General features: G+C 39.1%; 2 protein-coding genes across 8 annotated transcripts in view; one reads left to right on the forward strand and one right to left on the reverse strand.

Annotated features, from left to right (window-relative positions):
* Ccdc7 (coiled-coil domain containing 7) overlaps positions 1-4,404 on the reverse strand; it is a 297,148-nt gene extending 292,744 nt beyond the window's left edge. For 3 of the 4 annotated variants that reach the window (XM_076916072.1, XM_076916073.1, XM_076916074.1), the window contains exons 1-2: positions 4,137-4,404; positions 2,459-2,577 (exon numbers count right to left, since the gene is read on the reverse strand). The gene's annotated coding sequence lies outside the window, so the exon portion shown is untranslated. The remainder of the gene's footprint in view (positions 1-2,458; positions 2,578-4,136) is intronic. The other variant, XM_076916071.1, reaches the window with a different exon arrangement.
* Positions 4,405-7,991: 3,587 nt separating this feature from the next.
* Positions 7,992-17,799, forward strand: part of LOC117723360 (coiled-coil domain-containing protein 7A-like) — an 86,983-nt gene continuing 77,175 nt past the window's right edge. For all 4 annotated transcript variants that reach the window (XM_076916075.1, XM_076916076.1, XM_034522934.2 and 1 more), the window contains exons 1-4: positions 7,992-8,263; positions 9,836-9,954; positions 13,226-13,549; positions 16,222-16,293. In XM_076916075.1, coding sequence (XP_076772190.1) covers positions 13,277-13,549; positions 16,222-16,293 — 345 coding nt within the window. In that variant the 5' untranslated portion in view covers positions 7,992-8,263; positions 9,836-9,954; positions 13,226-13,276. The remainder of the gene's footprint in view (positions 8,264-9,835; positions 9,955-13,225; positions 13,550-16,221; positions 16,294-17,799) is intronic.

Genomic DNA, 17,799 nt, shown 5'->3' on the forward strand with positions numbered 1-17,799 from the left:
TCAATCTTGTTTTTAAATTTTACCACATTTGTATGAGTGAGGGATGGAGTAAGTGAAAATATTTAGAATTTGAAATTAGCAAGTGTATCAATTACTACAGAGACAGTCAATATAAAATTAAACCTGGGATTATAAAATAGAGGTGCTAACCTGAGAATGAGTCATGATAAGTTTTGAATAGCTACTCAAGTCTGATTTGTATGTAGGAGATTTAGGAAGAGGAAAGAAGGCAGAGGCAACAAATAAGACAATGTTTTCAGAGAAAAACTCTGTTTTTCCCCCTATAATGCATGTCTCAGTATGTAGCATTATGTCAAAAGTTACAGTGTGGTAAGGAAGACAGACTAGACAGGCCCAAGCTTTCACTCATGTACTTCTTTCTTCTTTGCAACCTGATCAAGACTAAGAACAATATATCCTCCCAAAGAATGTGAAAACATGTTTCAGACCATGCTAATTGTGAATACAGTAGTAAAATTAAGATATAGTAACTGGGCTTTGTGGCCTTACACTCAACACAAGTAGGCTAGTGCTTATATTTTATAAACAGATATAATTAGTGCTTTAAAAGACCTAAATGGAAATAATACAAAAAAAAAAATAGACAACATAAATGACTGTCTTGCAGAATAGGTTAGTAAGGTAGGAGGTAGGACAGTAGCAGAAACACAAAAGCAAAGCAATACAGAGAAATAATAGAGAAATGAGGAGCAAAACTAAGAGATGCCTGGAATTATATAAACACTGACAGACTGATAACAAGAGATCCAAAGGAAAAGAAAGATGAAAGAGATAGGAAGAAATAAAATAGAGGTGAATTTCTGAAACTTAAAGTGTACCAGAATCTACTATTTAAAAGAACAAATAAAAATATTCTCAGAACACTAATAGAAAAGAAAAAAAAAAAAAAAAAAAAAAAAAAAAAAAAAAAAAAAAAAAAAAAAAAAAACAAAGAAAAGAAAAAGTACACCAGAAAGAAGTAGGCAGACAAAAAAGAAATATTAAAAAAAACTTTCAGAAAATGGAGCATATCATTGACACAATATGAGAATATCAATAGTATCATTGAACATTTCTTCTTTTTACATTTACTTATGTATCTTATGTATGTGAGTATACTGTTACTGTTTTCAGACACATCAGAAGAGGGCATCTGATCCCATTACAGATGGTTGTGAGCCATCATGTGGTCACTGAGAATTGAAATCAGGACCTCTAGAAGAGCAGTGAGTGCTCTTTAACCTCTCCAACTTCTCTCCAACCATCATTTAATATTTCTTCCCATAAGATTATATATTTTATCTAAATTTCAAACTCATTGACGACCAACAAATGTGTTTTAAAGAATAAACCAGCTAAGGAGCTGGGACTAGGTTCAGTGGTGCTAAGCTAAGAATAAAGCAGCTAAGGTCTGGGACTAGAGTCCAAGCCCCCTGCCACCACCAGCCTAGGCAGAGTTAGTGCTGAAGGAACAGAGCCTGAATGAAGACTGTAGTGGGAATGGCTGTGTGGGTTGTGCAGTTTCTTAGGGCTGGGATGCCCCAAACTAGGAGCACTTTAAGCTGGCCATGTGGTGGTCATATCTCATCATCAAGAGTCCAAGACTGGCCAGCAAGGCTATGGTTTCTCCAGCCACAGGGTTGTTCATCTTAGTTTGGCGCTCTAAATTGGGCTCTTCCACACTCAGGAGAGTGGCTACAAAAAGATGATCAATCCCAACTAGCTTCCTAGCCTCAGCATTTTCTGGGCATTCAGGCAGTGTGGGGATTGTAGCAGCTGGTAGTCCTCTCCTGCTACCTTTCAGACCAGGGACTAGGGAGTTCCCACTGCTTGCTCTGCAACCCCTCCTATTTTCCTATTCAAAAGCAAACTTCTTTCCCTTCTCCATTGGAATTTCTGTCTCTTCAATCCAAAGTGTGTCCTTCCCCAGCTCCTACAACGCTCCCACTATTAAAAGGCTGAGACTTTCATTCTTGACTTAGCTCTTTTTCCCTTTGGTACATTACCACTGATCCTATCCTCTTAATACTAAGAAATGTATCCATTCGGGTCACCAGATCCTTGACCATGTCTGTGTGACTTCCCCACCCATCTGGGGTGCAGTTTCCCTGGGATCCATTTTCCAACTCCCAGGGGATCTAGTCAGTCTCACCCCTGAATGGGAGTTATCAGAATGAAATGGGATCCAATCAGGATTTTCCCTCCTGAAAGGCAGCTCCAAGTCAGCAAGACAACTGGGTGTGATGTATGAATAACCTGGTATGTCCACTCACCCCTCAAAGAAAGATTAAAAAAAAAAAAAATCATAAAGAGCTCACTGCAATAAGCTAATCCACAGACAGGTACTCTCTGCTTAACACCAAGCCTCTGGATTTAGGCCACAGTACAACTCAAGGGAGGAAGAAGACTCATTCCCGTGCAACTAGGAATCATTCTTTTGTCAAGGAGGACTACTTACAGTTGTGCTTCAGGATCTGTTATCCTCTCTGTGCTTTCATCATTCTGAAGGTAAGTCCTGAATTGTATGCCATCTTGACTTGGTGTGAATGCACTTTGCTCTCAAGGAGGATCTGGATGCTGTCAAGGAAGAACAAGGACAACAACAACAACAAAGTCTAATCAGGAAGCCTCGCTTCAGGAAATCTCCAAACACAATACAGGACTATTGAGCAAATAAAAACAAATTTAAAAATAACTGGGGATCTGGGCTCTAATACAGCCAGGATCAGCACTGCAGAGATGAGTATGCAGATATTTCTGTTGAGTTCTGAAGTAAACACCTCAAAACCAGTGTTAACTTAGGTGTACACTTTGCTTGCCTACCACTGTAGAGGGACTTTAGACGAGTGCAGTTTCCATTGGGAATGTCTTAAGCAGCTTTCATCTTACTTTGCAGACAATAATGGCACAGTAATATGGAGAGTGAGATGGAAGGTGATATGGATAAGTAACTAGATCATTCCATCACCTTCAGCCACACCTGAACTTGACAATACAATCCCAGGAAACAAGGTAAGCTTGGCCTTGAGTAATGCTGAGGAGAAAGTAGCAGTTCTAGGATCTGAACTGTCAGCTTCTGCTTCTGCTTCTGCTTCTGCTTCTGCTTCTGCTTCTGCTATGAATAGATTTTTTTCTTGTAAGCTTTTGTCAGTATTCCAGCCAACGGAAAACATGTCAGGTAAAAGGTCTAAGAGACACCACCTTATAAAATTTTAAATATGCACACCCAGTGACAGGTATATAACATTTCAAATATGTGTGAGAAAAAAAAAAAAAAATGAAGCCTGGTGTCTGGAACATGCAGGGCAGCAGCAATCTCAGTAACTCAAGAGACACCAATGCCTACTTGACTTAAGTCTCCTAGACAACTGCCAGGGAGGAAATAGAAGACCGTGAATATAAGAATTTGAGAGAAATGTAGTTAAAATAGAGAGTAATTCTTGTATTCCTAGAGAGAGGAAATGTGGTCAAGGGAAGTTTCCTAGTGAGAAAAAGTAAAGGGTTTTCATGTTGCTGCGGGTTGAAATGTGTCCTGCCCCAGATATATGCAGAACCTGTGAATGTGACCTTGTTTGGAGTTAGGGTGGTTGAAGATGTCATCAGGTTGAGTTCATGTTACACCAGATCAGGCCCCAATCTAAGTGCTTTCTAATACAAAGTAAATACACAGACACAGGTACACAGAGAAGGGAATGTCCCTGCATTTGAGGCAGATATTGGCTCAATATAAACTGGGTCTATAAGTCAAAAGAGAGTAATGATTGCAAACAACTACCAGAAGTGAGCAGAGAAGTACACACTCATCTCCCTACAACTCTGTAGGAGAAACCTGCCCTGGAAACACCTTAAGTTTGAGTTTCTAATCTAGGAACTAACTTCCACTTCAAGTCACAAAGTCTATGCTACCTTGCTGCACCAGCCTTAGGAAACACACACCAGGATGTGGAGATGAACTAATGGGAAGTAGTTTGACTGGTAGAGATCCAATAGCTGGACAAATACCCCTAAGAAACAAGAAAGGGCCTTAAATATGGCAGTTGTGCATCAGGATTCATCAATGGGAATGCTCTTGCCAGAGAGCCTAATGTTCACCCTTAACATTTCAGGAAGGCAGCCCCTCCCCCATAGAGGTGTACCTGCTGAGGCTGTTGGAAGTTGTCTTACTGGGTGCCTTGGCTTTGGGGAGGCAGGCTGGAAGGTGAGAATCTATTTGCCTGAGAAAGTTGTAAATTCGGAGTTTCCTAGACCTCTTTGTAAGATGCCAGCAAACTCTCCAGACAACAGCTCTGCCCCAGTACAAACTGACATCTGTGCTGAAAGGGAAAGGTGGGCCTTTGCGCCCAGGGTGGTAACAACCGACCACAGGGCACGCGCCCGGCCCACCCTGACCCCTTGCGCCCTGGGTACAAAAAAAAAAAAAAAAAAAAAACCGATCACAGGGCCACAGGGCGTGGCGCGTGAGGTTTGGCTCACCAGGATTCCTCACGCCTATATGAAGCAAAGATCAAGACCGAAGGACGGAGGACACAAACAGCTGCCTCCAGCTCTGCTGCCTTTGTGCCTTAGCAGCTACAAGGCATCAAGTGTGGGTGCCAGGGACCATGGAAGCCTAAAACATGACACACTTCAGGTTTTTTTTTTTTTTTTTTTTTAAAGCCAATAGAGAGCTTGCGGTGCCCTGTCAATGAACAAGGAACAGTGGTTTTTCCAGAGTGGAAGAAGTGAGAGAGTGATAGATATAGGTTTCACAGAAAACAAAACAAATACATGCAAACTGAAGTAAATAAAATGGGTTGAAATGAACTAAAGGAGAGGTGAGCCATTAAGCAGCTTCTTGAGCTAACGACTGTCATCAGGAGCAGCCTTGGAGTTGCAATGTCATTGTGGAATTGTAGGTGTTACCTTTAACAGCTGCTGATATTCTGAAGAAGAAGAGAAGGTGTTTATATGTAATGGAAAATGAACATGGTAGGGATTATATTGGAATATGAAGTCTGTGTCACTATCTTGGATTATGTGCTGATAAATATTTGTTGATGCATCAATAAGCAGATATTTATGCCTGCTAAATTATGCTAGGTAAAGAAAATATTCTGTTTATTTAAGTTTTCTGTGTAGAAAGTTTTGTTTTTCAAGAACCTTTGGAAGATTCATAGACAAATACTGATCATTTATAACTGCAAATGTAGCAATACAACAGGTTTATCTATTGTTACCTATAAAAGCTTAAAATACTTGACACACACACACACACACACACACACACACACACACACATAATGATGCACATGAAAAGAACCTAGCATTTCTGGGTCTAAAGTCTGGTAGTGAAGGAGAAGTAATTTGGTTTTTCTTTGCCTCATCCCGAGTATGATAGCCATGAGAGAAGATGAAAAGAGTTGAACTTATGTGTTAGAATGATGTACAGCAACTGCATAGCAGGTCTGAGGAAGTGAACTTCTAACATCATTAAAGCAGTGTTTGCCCTGTTAGGATTTCAGCTTCATTTATTCTGATACAGAAATTTTTCTGAGGAAGAATTTCTATGAGTTTGAAGCTAGCCTAGGTTACACAGTGACTTCAAAGCCAGCATTGCATATAGAGTATAACCTAATCTTAAAAGACCAAACCAACTTTTAAAATTCATAGTCAATGATGCTATTGGTGATATCATTTGTTCTGAGCTTACTCTACAATTGACAGCTTGATATAACTCACTACTCCTTATTAATTCAGCTTATATGCTGTCATCTTCAGCAAACCCTAACAAGGCAGAAGGGTGAGCACAAGTATAAGCATAAAACTTTTAGGTCGAGGTATAGCCCATCAATGGGGAAACGGTAATTATGTACAATTAAAGAGCACAGCATTTTAGATTGGTACTTTGACATACAGAAAACACACTGTTAATGCCAATCCCTGCTTCAAAATTTTCCTTTACTCATACTGGGAGAAACAGCTTTGTGCCATTGGTCATCTGGGTCACCCAGAAAAGACTCAGTTTGGTTTTTGTTTTTTTGTTTGTTTGTTGTTTTGTTTTCCTATTAAGATGAATTTTCAAAAGATAAGAGGAGAGGTTGAAAAGACTAAGCATTGCATGTCCCTAATAAGAACTATGTTAAGAAAGTAAGTGAAGGTTGTGTAAAAAGAGTGTGAAAAATATTCAATATTATGCTATTACCATGCTAAAACTGCTTCAGAAAGTGTAATTTGCAATATATATCAAATAATCAGTTATAGCTTGATTTTTCCAAGTTCTATATCTGCAGTGTGTGGTTTCTTCTGAAAATAGGGTCTTATCTTCAGTTTCTTTTAGGCCACCAAGGGAAACAGAAATACTCTGTTTTGTTTTGGGAACCTCTTAGATTTTCCCCACCTCCCCAAATAAAAACTCAAAGGGACATTTCCCAAACCTTGTACTAAGTTGTTTGTGAGATAGTCTATGAGTACTACAAGAACATTGGTTCTTTTTGATCACCTCATCAGCTATTTCCTCTTCCTCATGGAGATGCTGCTCTGAAATATCTTTTAATTTATACATTAACTATGGACAGAGTTATTTTTGAATTTACTCAAACAAGTCAGACCAATGTGCAATATAATTCTTGCTTTTCGTTGAGGAAATTTTAGTTGGTTGATGCATGTTCAGTAAACATCACAAAACTCATTATTTCACAAACAGGTATTTTGTAGTTTTTAATGAGTCATTACAGTTTTTCTTTTCAAGAAATAATCAGTTGTTGGTTTGTCTAGATGGTTTTGAATGCTGAGATAACAGACATGACTCATCACACCCAGTATATTATAACAAATTTCTGTAAGTCAAAGGAACTATGTTAGCATGTCTTGTTATTTTTCAACAAAAGCAAGTTTTCACGAGCACTAAAACCTGTTGAATAAATGAAGCTGAAATCCTAACAGGGCAAACACTGCTTTAATGATGTTAGAAGTTCACTTCCTCAGACCTGCTATGCAGTTGCTGTACATCATTCTAACACATAAGTTCAACTCTTTTCATCTTCTCTCATGGCTATCATACTCGGGATGAGGCAAAGAAAAACCAAATTACTTCTCCTTCACTACCAGACTTTAGACCCAGAAATGCTAGGTTCTTTTCATGTGCATCATTATGTGTGTGTGTGTGTGTGTGTGTGTGTGTGTGTGTCAAGTATTTTAAGCTTTTATAGGTAACAATAGATAAACCTGTTGTATTGCTACATTTGCAGTTATAAATGATCAGTATTTGTCTATGAATCTTCCAAAGGTTCTTGAAAAACAAAACTTTCTACACAGAAAACTTAAATAAACAGAATATTTTCTTTACCTAGCATAATTTAGCAGGCATAAATATCTGCTTATTGATGCATCAACAAATATTTATCAGCACATAATCCAAGATAGTGACACAGACTTCATATTCCAATATAATCCCTACCATGTTCATTTTCCATTACATATAAACACCTTCTCTTCTTCTTCAGAATATCAGCAGCTGTTAAAGGTAACACCTACAATTCCACAATGACATTGCAACTCCAAGGCTGCTCCTGATGACAGTCGTTAGCTCAAGAAGCTGCTTAATGGCTCACCTCTCCTTTAGTTCATTTCAACCCATTTTATTTACTTCAGTTTGCATGTATTTGTTTTGTTTTCTGTGAAACCTATATCTATCACTCTCTCACTTCTTCCACTCTGGAAAAACCACTGTTCCTTGTTCATTGACAGGGCACCGCAAGCTCTCTATTGGCTTTAAAAAAAAAAAAAAAAACCTGAAGTGTGTCATGTTTTAGGCTTCCATGGTCCCTGGCACCCACACTTGATGCCTTGTAGCTGCTAAGGCACAAAGGCAGCAGAGCTGGAGGCAGCTGTTTGTGTCCTCCGTCCTTCGGTCTTGATCTTTGCTTCATATAGGCGTGAGGAATCCTGGTGAGCCAAACCTCACGCGCCACGCCCTGTGGCCCTGTGATCGGTTTTTTTTTTTTTTTTTTTTTGCTCCCCTGGGCGCAAGGGATCAGGGTGGGCCGGGCGCGTGCCCTGTGGTCGGTTGTTACCACCCTGGGCGCAAAGGCCCACCTTTCCCTTTCAGCACAGATGTCAGTTTGTACTGGGGCAGAGCTGTTGTCTGGAGAGTTTGCTGGCATCTTACAAAGAGGTCTAGGAAACTCCGAATTTACAACTTTCTCAGGCAAATAGATTCTCACCTTCCAGCCTGCCTCCCCAAAGCCAAGGCACCCAGTAAGACAACTTCCAACAGCCTCAGCAGGTACACCTCTATGGGGGAGGGGCTGCCTTCCTGAAATGTTAAGGGTGAACATTAGGCTCTCTGGCAAGAGCATTCCCATTGATGAATCCTGATGCACAACTGCCATATTTAAGGCCCTTTCTTGTTTCTTAGGGGTATTTGTCCAGCTATTGGATCTCTACCAGTCAAACTACTTCCCATTAGTTCATCTCCACATCCTGGTGTGTGTTTCCTAAGGCTGGTGCAGCAAGGTAGCATAGACTTTGTGACTTGAAGTGGAAGTTAGTTCCTAGATTAGAAACTCAAACTTAAGGTGTTTCCAGGGCAGGTTTCTCCTACAGAGTTGTAGGGAGATGAGTGTGTACTTCTCTGCTCACTTCTGGTAGTTGTTTGCAATCATTACTCTCTTTTGACTTATAGACCCAGTTTATATTGAGCCAATATCTGCCTCAAATGCAGGGACATTCCCTTCTCTGTGTACCTGTGTCTGTGTATTTACTTTGTATTAGAAAGCACTTAGATTGGGGCCTGATCTGGTGTAACATGAACTCAACCTGATGACATCTTCAACCACCCTAACTCCAAACAAGGTCACATTCACAGGTTCTGCATATATCTGGGGCAGGACACATTTCAACCCGCAGCAACATGAAAACCCTTTACTTTTTCTCACTAGGAAACTTCCCTTGACCACATTTCCTCTCTCTAGGAATACAAGAATTACTCTCTATTTTAACTACATTTCTCTCAAATTCTTATATTCACGGTCTTCTATTTCCTCCCTGGCAGTTGTCTAGGAGACTTAAGTCAAGTAGGCATTGGTGTCTCTTGAGTTACTGAGATTGCTGCTGCCCTGCATGTTCCAGACACCAGGCTTCATTTTTTTTTTTTTTTTCTCACACATATTTGAAATGTTATATACCTGTCACTGGGTGTGCATATTTAAAATTTTATAAGGTGGTGTCTCTTAGACCTTTTACCTGACATGTTTTCCGTTGGCTGGAATACTGACAAAAGCTTACAAGAAAAAAATCTATTCATAGCAGAAGCAGAAGCAGAAGCAGAAGCAGAAGCAGAAGCAGAAGCAGAAGCAGAAGCTGACAGTTCAGATCCTAGAACTGCTACTTTCTCCTCAGCATTACTCAAGGCCAAGCTTACCTTGTTTCCTGGGATTGTATTGTCAAGTTCAGGTGTGGCTGAAGGTGATGGAATGATCTAGTTACTTATCCATATCACCTTCCATCTCACTCTCCATATTACTGTGCCATTATTGTCTGCAAAGTAAGATGAAAGCTGCTTAAGACATTCCCAATGGAAACTGCACTCGTCTAAAGTCCCTCTACAGTGGTAGGCAAGCAAAGTGTACACCTAAGTTAACACTGGTTTTGAGGTGTTTACTTCAGAACTCAACAGAAATATCTGCATACTCATCTCTGCAGTGCTGATCCTGGCTGTATTAGAGCCCAGATCCCCAGTTATTTTTAAATTTGTTTTTATTTGCTCAATAGTCCTGTATTGTGTTTGGAGATTTCCTGAAGCGAGGCTTCCTGATTAGACTTTGTTGTTGTTGTTGTCCTTGTTCTTCCTTGACAGCATCCAGATCCTCCTTGAGAGCAAAGTGCATTCACACCAAGTCAAGATGGCATACAATTCAGGACTTACCTTCAGAATGATGAAAGCACAGAGAGGATAACAGATCCTGAAGCACAACTGTAAGTAGTCCTCCTTGACAAAAGAATGATTCCTAGTTGCACGGGAATGAGTCTTCTTCCTCCCTTGAGTTGTACTGTGGCCTAAATCCAGAGGCTTGGTGTTAAGCAGAGAGTACCTGTCTGTGGATTAGCTTATTGCAGTGAGCTCTTTATGATTTTTTTTTTTTTTAATCTTTCTTTGAGGGGTGAGTGGACATACCAGGTTATTCATACATCACACCCAGTTGTCTTGCTGACTTGGAGCTGCCTTTCAGGAGGGAAAATCCTGATTGGATCCCATTTCATTCTGATAACTCCCATTCAGGGGTGAGACTGACTAGATCCCCTGGGAGTTGGAAAATGGATCCCAGGGAAACTGCACCCCAGATGGGTGGGGAAGTCACACAGACATGGTCAAGGATCTGGTGACCCGAATGGATACATTTCTTAGTATTAAGAGGATAGGATCAGTGGTAATGTACCAAAGGGAAAAAGAGCTAAGTCAAGAATGAAAGTCTCAGCCTTTTAATAGTGGGAGCGTTGTAGGAGCTGGGGAAGGACACACTTTGGATTGAAGAGACAGAAATTCCAATGGAGAAGGGAAAGAAGTTTGCTTTTGAATAGGAAAATAGGAGGGGTTGCAGAGCAAGCAGTGGGAACTCCCTAGTCCCTGGTCTGAAAGGTAGCAGGAGAGGACTACCAGCTGCTACAATCCCCACACTGCCTGAATGCCCAGAAAATGCTGAGGCTAGGAAGCTAGTTGGGATTGATCATCTTTTTGTAGCCACTCTCCTGAGTGTGGAAGAGCCCAATTTAGAGCGCCAAACTAAGATGAACAACCCTGTGGCTGGAGAAACCATAGCCTTGCTGGCCAGTCTTGGACTCTTGATGATGAGATATGACCACCACATGGCCAGCTTAAAGTGCTCCTAGTTTGGGGCATCCCAGCCCTAAGAAACTGCACAACCCACACAGCCATTCCCACTACAGTCTTCATTCAGGCTCTGTTCCTTCAGCACTAACTCTGCCTAGGCTGGTGGTGGCAGGGGGCTTGGACTCTAGTCCCAGACCTTAGCTGCTTTATTCTTAGCTTAGCACCACTGAACCTAGTCCCAGCTCCTTAGCTGGTTTATTCTTTAAAACACATTTGTTGGTCGTCAATGAGTTTGAAATTTAGATAAAATATATAATCTTATGGGAAGAAATATTAAATGATGGTTGGAGAGAAGTTGGAGAGGTTAAAGAGCACTCACTGCTCTTCTAGAGGTCCTGATTTCAATTCTCAGTGACCACATGATGGCTCACAACCATCTGTAATGGGATCAGATGCCCTCTTCTGATGTGTCTGAAAACAGTAACAGTATACTCACATACATAAGATACATAAGTAAATGTAAAAAGAAGAAATGTTCAATGATACTATTGATATTCTCATATTGTGTCAATGATATGCTCCATTTTCTGAAAGTTTTTTTTAATATTTCTTTTTTGTCTGCCTACTTCTTTCTGGTGTACTTTTTCTTTTCTTTGTTTTTTTTTTTTTTTTTTTTTTTTTTTTTTTTTTTTTTTTTTTTTCTTTTCTATTAGTGTTCTGAGAATATTTTTATTTGTTCTTTTAAATAGTAGATTCTGGTACACTTTAAGTTTCAGAAATTCACCTCTATTTTATTTCTTCCTATCTCTTTCATCTTTCTTTTCCTTTGGATCTCTTGTTATCAGTCTGTCAGTGTTTATATAATTCCAGGCATCTCTTAGTTTTGCTCCTCATTTCTCTATTATTTCTCTGTATTGCTTTGCTTTTGTGTTTCTGCTACTGTCCTACCTCCTACCTTACTAACCTATTCTGCAAGACAGTCATTTATGTTGTCTATTTTTTTTTTTGTATTATTTCCATTTAGGTCTTTTAAAGCACTAATTATATCTGTTTATAAAATATAAGCACTAGCCTACTTGTGTTGAGTGTAAGGCCACAAAGCCCAGTTACTATATCTTAATTTTACTACTGTATTCACAATTAGCATGGTCTGAAACATGTTTTCACATTCTTTGGGAGGATATATTGTTCTTAGTCTTGATCAGGTTGCAAAGAAGAAAGAAGTACATGAGTGAAAGCTTGGGCCTGTCTAGTCTGTCTTCCTTACCACACTGTAACTTTTGACATAATGCTACATACTGAGACATGCATTATAGGGGGAAAAACAGAGTTTTTCTCTGAAAACATTGTCTTATTTGTTGCCTCTGCCTTCTTTCCTCTTCCTAAATCTCCTACATACAAATCAGACTTGAGTAGCTATTCAAAACTTATCATGACTCATTCTCAGGTTAGCACCTCTATTTTATAATCCCAGGTTTAATTTTATATTGACTGTCTCTGTAGTAATTGATACACTTGCTAATTTCAAATTCTAAATATTTTCACTTACTCCATCCCTCACTCATACAAATGTGGTAAAATTTAAAAACAAGATTGATAACGTTTGGAGCAAATAGTATAGAAAAGAAGAAAGATATACAGAAATATTGATCTTTATTGAATTTTCAACTATAACACTTCCTAGCATTCTGAGTTTTCCTGTAACTAGCTTCTCTGTGATTAGGTTAATCATGTGCAAAATGGAAATGAAGGTGTATGTAAAAGGTGTATTTAAATTAATAATGGGTCTTTCACTCTTCTGTTGTTATACTTGAGTTTCAATAGTTTGTTTTTTATTTAGCTTGACATTCAAAATGGCCAAAAATATAATGTCAGCTCCTCCCAGAAGAGGTTTGGTATATGTTTCAGTTATTTTTACATTTCTGTGACAAATCATGTCACAATAAATACCTACTGAAGGGAATTAACTACTTGATTAACAGTTTCAGAGGATTCAACAGGTAGTTATTTGGCTGTATGCTTCTGACCCATGGCAAAGCAAAGCTTTTTGAATGGAAGAATATGGAGGATGGGGCTGGTCACACTCTGGTAGACAGGAAGCAGAAAACAGAGGAAATTATATCCAGGCATAAACCTTCAAAGTCAGCATTCTTTTATCAACTTCCTTCAGCTAGGCTGTACCTCCTAAGGTTCTGTCACCTTACAAAATAGTGACATAATTTGAGAAACAAGTATCCAATACATGAGCCTGCACAGAACTGTTTGTATTCACACCATAACAATGTCATCTAAATATCTTGCTACAGTGCCATAATGATAAAACAAACATAGTATATGGATTTCATTAAATAATTTTGGTGATATTTTAAATGAACAGTGTAGGATTTTTCTTTGAATGTCTTAACATTTCTTTCACAGAGAGGTTCTGAATTTCTCACATCTAATTTGGAAGCTAAATCAACCACAAAAATGAAACGGGCAAAGCATCCATCAACCATTAGTAAGAAATTGACAAGTATTCCAGAATTGCCTTATAAGAAAGGACTACTGAATTCATCACCTAAGCCAAAAGAAAAACAAAATGCCAAGTCGACACCTGATAATATTGAACCAATGGTCCTGAGGTCTCCACCCACTGGAGAGTCAATTGTAAGATATGCCTTGCCAATACCATCAGTTATGATGAAAGACTTAGTATCTGATGCTGATAAGGTCAGGATGGTTACCAAAAACCTGAAAATGGTAAGTATTTCCGGGGTCTTCTATTGGTATAATTCCAAAGATGGCCACTACTTGGGGGATTTACTGTTAGGCAGCAGGAGAATCAGCTATAGTTATGATGGACTTTGAGGCATCCACTGACAATCACTCAGGAAAACTCACATAGAGTGTGCCAGAATAAGTCATTAGACACTCAGTACCCAGAGTGATGATTACTTAAAGTGGTCTGTTTTAGGATTTTACTGCTGTAAACAGACACCATGACGAAGACAACTCATAAAAGAACAACATTTAATTGGGGCTGGCTTACAGGTTCAGAGATTCAGTCAATTATCATCAAGGCATGAACATGTCAATGTCCAGGAAGACATGGGGCTGGAGGAACTGAGAGTTTCACCTCTTGTTCCAAAGGCAGTGAAGAGAAGCTTGGTTTTCAGGAACCTAGAATGAGCATCTTAAAACCCTCGCCTATAGTGACACACTTACTCCAACAAGGCCATACCTGCTAATAATGCAATTCCATGGGCCAAGAATATACAAACCATCACATGATCTCTGACAGCATATATTAAAATTCCAGGATCCAAGGGAGCATAAGTTCAACATAAATCATGTTTTCTGAGATAATATTCTTTCTTTCTAGCCTCCTGAAAACAAAATTTCTAAATGTCAGGCTAAGGCCACCATTCCAAGCAGGGCTTTGTGGCTATAAGCATCTTGAAATCTCATGAAGAAAAGAAGGGAAAACAGGACTATAGCACTTGATATTTCTCTAATTTTCTTTTTATATAACAATTGACAGTCAATTGTAAATGGGCTTTTAATTGAACATAAGAAGGGAAGACACCAAATTAAGGATATTATAGTTTATCGTACTTCTAAGGAACCTGTTAAGTCACAGTTTGCTATTGTGGAGAATGTTTTTTAAATTTTATTGCTTTCTGCTCTTTACATTGTTTTGAAATTTTTAATATTAATTTTACACCCTGACTACAGCCTCCTCCTCCTTCACCCAATAAGACCTTTACAAATACCTACCCCCATTGTGCCATTCCCTGGGTACCACCACACCCTGGGGCATCTAGTGCCAGCAGGTCTAGGAACACCTCCCATTCAGGTTGAATCAGGCAGTTCATGTAGTAGAAAAGAGGATCCAATGACAGGGATCAGAGACTGTGACAGCCACTGTACCACTTGTTAGGGGAACCACATGAACACCAAGCTATATGTTTGCTACAAATATGTAGGGTGTCTAGGTCCAGCTCCTGCATGCTTCCTGGTTGGTAGCCCAAGTTCTATGAGCTCCCACAGTCCCAGGATAATTGACTCTGTAGTACTTCTTGGGGTCTCCTTGACCCCACTGACTTTCCCACTTTTATACCCCACTCTTCTAGAAGAGTTCCTGGGCTCAGCCTGAAGTTTGGTTGTGTATCTCTGCATTGGCTTCAGTCTACTGCTGGATGAAGCCTCTCAGGAGACAATTATGCTAGATTCCTTTTTGCAAGCACAGCAGGGTACAATTACTAGTGTCAGTGGTTGGTCTCTCACATGAGATGGGTCTCAAGTTGCATCGGACATTGGTTAGTTGTTACCTCAGTCTCCATCTTTGTCCCTGCATATCTTGTGACAATACACAAGTGTTGTGTTGAAGAGTCTATGGGTAGGTTGACGTTCCCACTCCCTCCTCTGGCAATCCTGCTTGGCTAAAGGACATAGCATTTCAGTCTCTATATCCCTCTGTGGTAGGAATCTAAGCTCATCACCCCTATAGACTCCCCATGTTCTCTCGCATCTTAGGCCTACAACTAGTCACCAGAAATGCCACCCAACCTGATTTCTACTGTGACTCCCAGGCCTCTCTCACCCTCTTCACCCCACCCCTGATCGTCATCACAATTCCCTTCTTCATGTCTTCTCCTACCCATCTCCCTTTCTCCATTCACCTCAGATGATTATTTAGTTTCCCCATCTAAGTAAGATTCATGAATCCTCCCTTGGAAACTTCTTATTACCCAGTTTATTTAGGTCTCTGTATTGTTGCATGGTTATGCTGTGTTTGTCACTAATGTCCACTTATAAGTAAATACATACCATAAGTGTCTTTCTGGTTCTGGGTTATCTCACTCAGGAGGTAATATATATATATTCTCAACTTGCATCCATCTGCCTGAAAAATTCATGATTTTTTTAATAGCTGAATAGTATTGCATTGTGTAGATGTTCTACATTTTTTTATCCATTCTTCAGTTGAGGAACATATAAATTGCTTCCAGTTTGTGCCTATTACAAGTACAGCTGCTATGAACATAGCTAAGCAAGTGCCCCTGTTGTATAGTGGGACATCATTCTGGTATATGCCCAAGAGTGGTATAGCTCTTTATATTTCTTTTATAAAATGTGATATTCAGAGGACTTTAAGGAAAACTCTGCATTCTTTAGCCATTCACAGACATGTATCTCTTTTAGCTATTTATCAACATAGAGAAGATACAGCCATGGAGTGTTCTCATAAGAAGGAAGCAGGTTCAAACACCATTGAACAGGGCATCTTCTTGATAATATGTGAATGAGTCAAAGGGTAAAAAAGCATACATTCCTAACAGTGGCAGTAAATTGACATATGTAAGAACATGGTATGAACATTTTAGCATTTTGACTATGAAGAAATGCAACTTTCTTTGCATTTTTCTTAGGTTGTTTCTAAATTGGAAAACACCTATGGAGGTCCCACTGAAGACAGAGAAAGAGATGAAGGAGGCTTATCTGTATGTATATATAATGCTAATGAAATAAATTAAATGTTGGAAGGAGTTAACCTTAGCCTTCAGAATCCACACACACATTGTCTGAATAGATAACTATCTACACAAAGATTCTCTTGTGACATTGACAAAAGTGTGATAATGTTTCCAGCCTCAACAAATTCCTCCTGTCTTAACTATCTGTAAGTTCACTTTTTATAGTCTTGTTTCTATGATGAGTTTTAAATATGAGCTTGGTTATTTTGATTGCCTTGACTATAAGAAAGTATTCCTGCACCAGCAAAATGGTTCAGTGGGTGAAGATGCCTGCCATATAGTCTGACTACTTGAGTTCAGTCCTTGGGACATACATAATGGAGGGAGAGGACCAACTCTTGCAAGTTGTATTCTGAACTCCATGTGTATACTTTTGCAAGCAAACATGAGCCTCACCCCCAAATAAATAATAAAATGTAAGTTTTTAAAAGTATTCTCCTTTCTAAACATTAAGGTAGAAAAAGAAAAGGGTTTTGAGATCTAGTAAATAGTTTTAATTCACCTAGTAAGACCGCAGTATTGTTCTCCTTAAGTTGGTTGTTTCTGTTTCTTGGTTTTGTTTGTTTGTTTGTTTGTTTGTTTTAATCTTTTAAGGTGTTTTTAAAACTTTATTTTTGTGTATGTGTGCATGTCTGCATGTATGGATGTGCACATATGTGATGGCCCCTGCAGATACCAGAAATAGACATTGGGCTAAAGTGACAGGAGGTTGTAAGCTATCCAACGTGGGTGATGGGAACTGAATTCCAGTCTTTTGAGAAGGCATCAGACACCCTTAACTGCTGAGCCATCTCGCAAGCTCTGTTTTACATACATTTGTCTCATCCAATATTTGTACTTGAGTTTTTTTAACTTTTGTTTTTTCATTGTTATTTTGTGTGTATGAACAGCTGCATGTGCCGTAGCATATATGTAGCAGCCAGGGTAAAACTTTGTGGAGTTAGTTTTGTTCTTTCCCCTTTATACGGGTTCCAGGGATCAAATTCAGGTCACCTGGCCTGCCCTTTTCCTCTCTTAGCCATATTGCCAGTCCCCATTTTTACTCTTCACATATAAAGTATTATCATTTTATTTATAACTAGTTTTAAAACGGATTGGTTTGGACTATCTAATAAGACACCTGGGATGAAACTTTCCATAAGTCTGCTTAATATTTGCATTTATTTATATTGCATTTAATTTTGTTCATCAGAATTTAAATTTGCTCACTGTTTAGATCTTTTTCATGATTTGTTTGTCTTAAAGTTTGGAGGGATTGTTAATGACATTATGTTTCAAACTTTAGTTTCTACACATTTGGTATGAATGACAGGCATATGGTTGTTGTTTGTGATGATCTTTGATCTTGTGTTACTACTCATTGTATCTTTTAATTCTCAGAACTTCATGCTGATTTATTGAAGGGATAACTATGTTGTTCTCGCCAGAAATACTTTATTTCTTTTGCTAAGAGTTCCAGTCTGAATGCTTTTC

Source organism: Arvicanthis niloticus, chromosome 18, assembly GCF_011762505.2.
Source record: "Arvicanthis niloticus isolate mArvNil1 chromosome 18, mArvNil1.pat.X, whole genome shotgun sequence".
Classification (NCBI taxonomy): Eukaryota; Metazoa; Chordata; class Mammalia; order Rodentia; family Muridae; genus Arvicanthis; species Arvicanthis niloticus.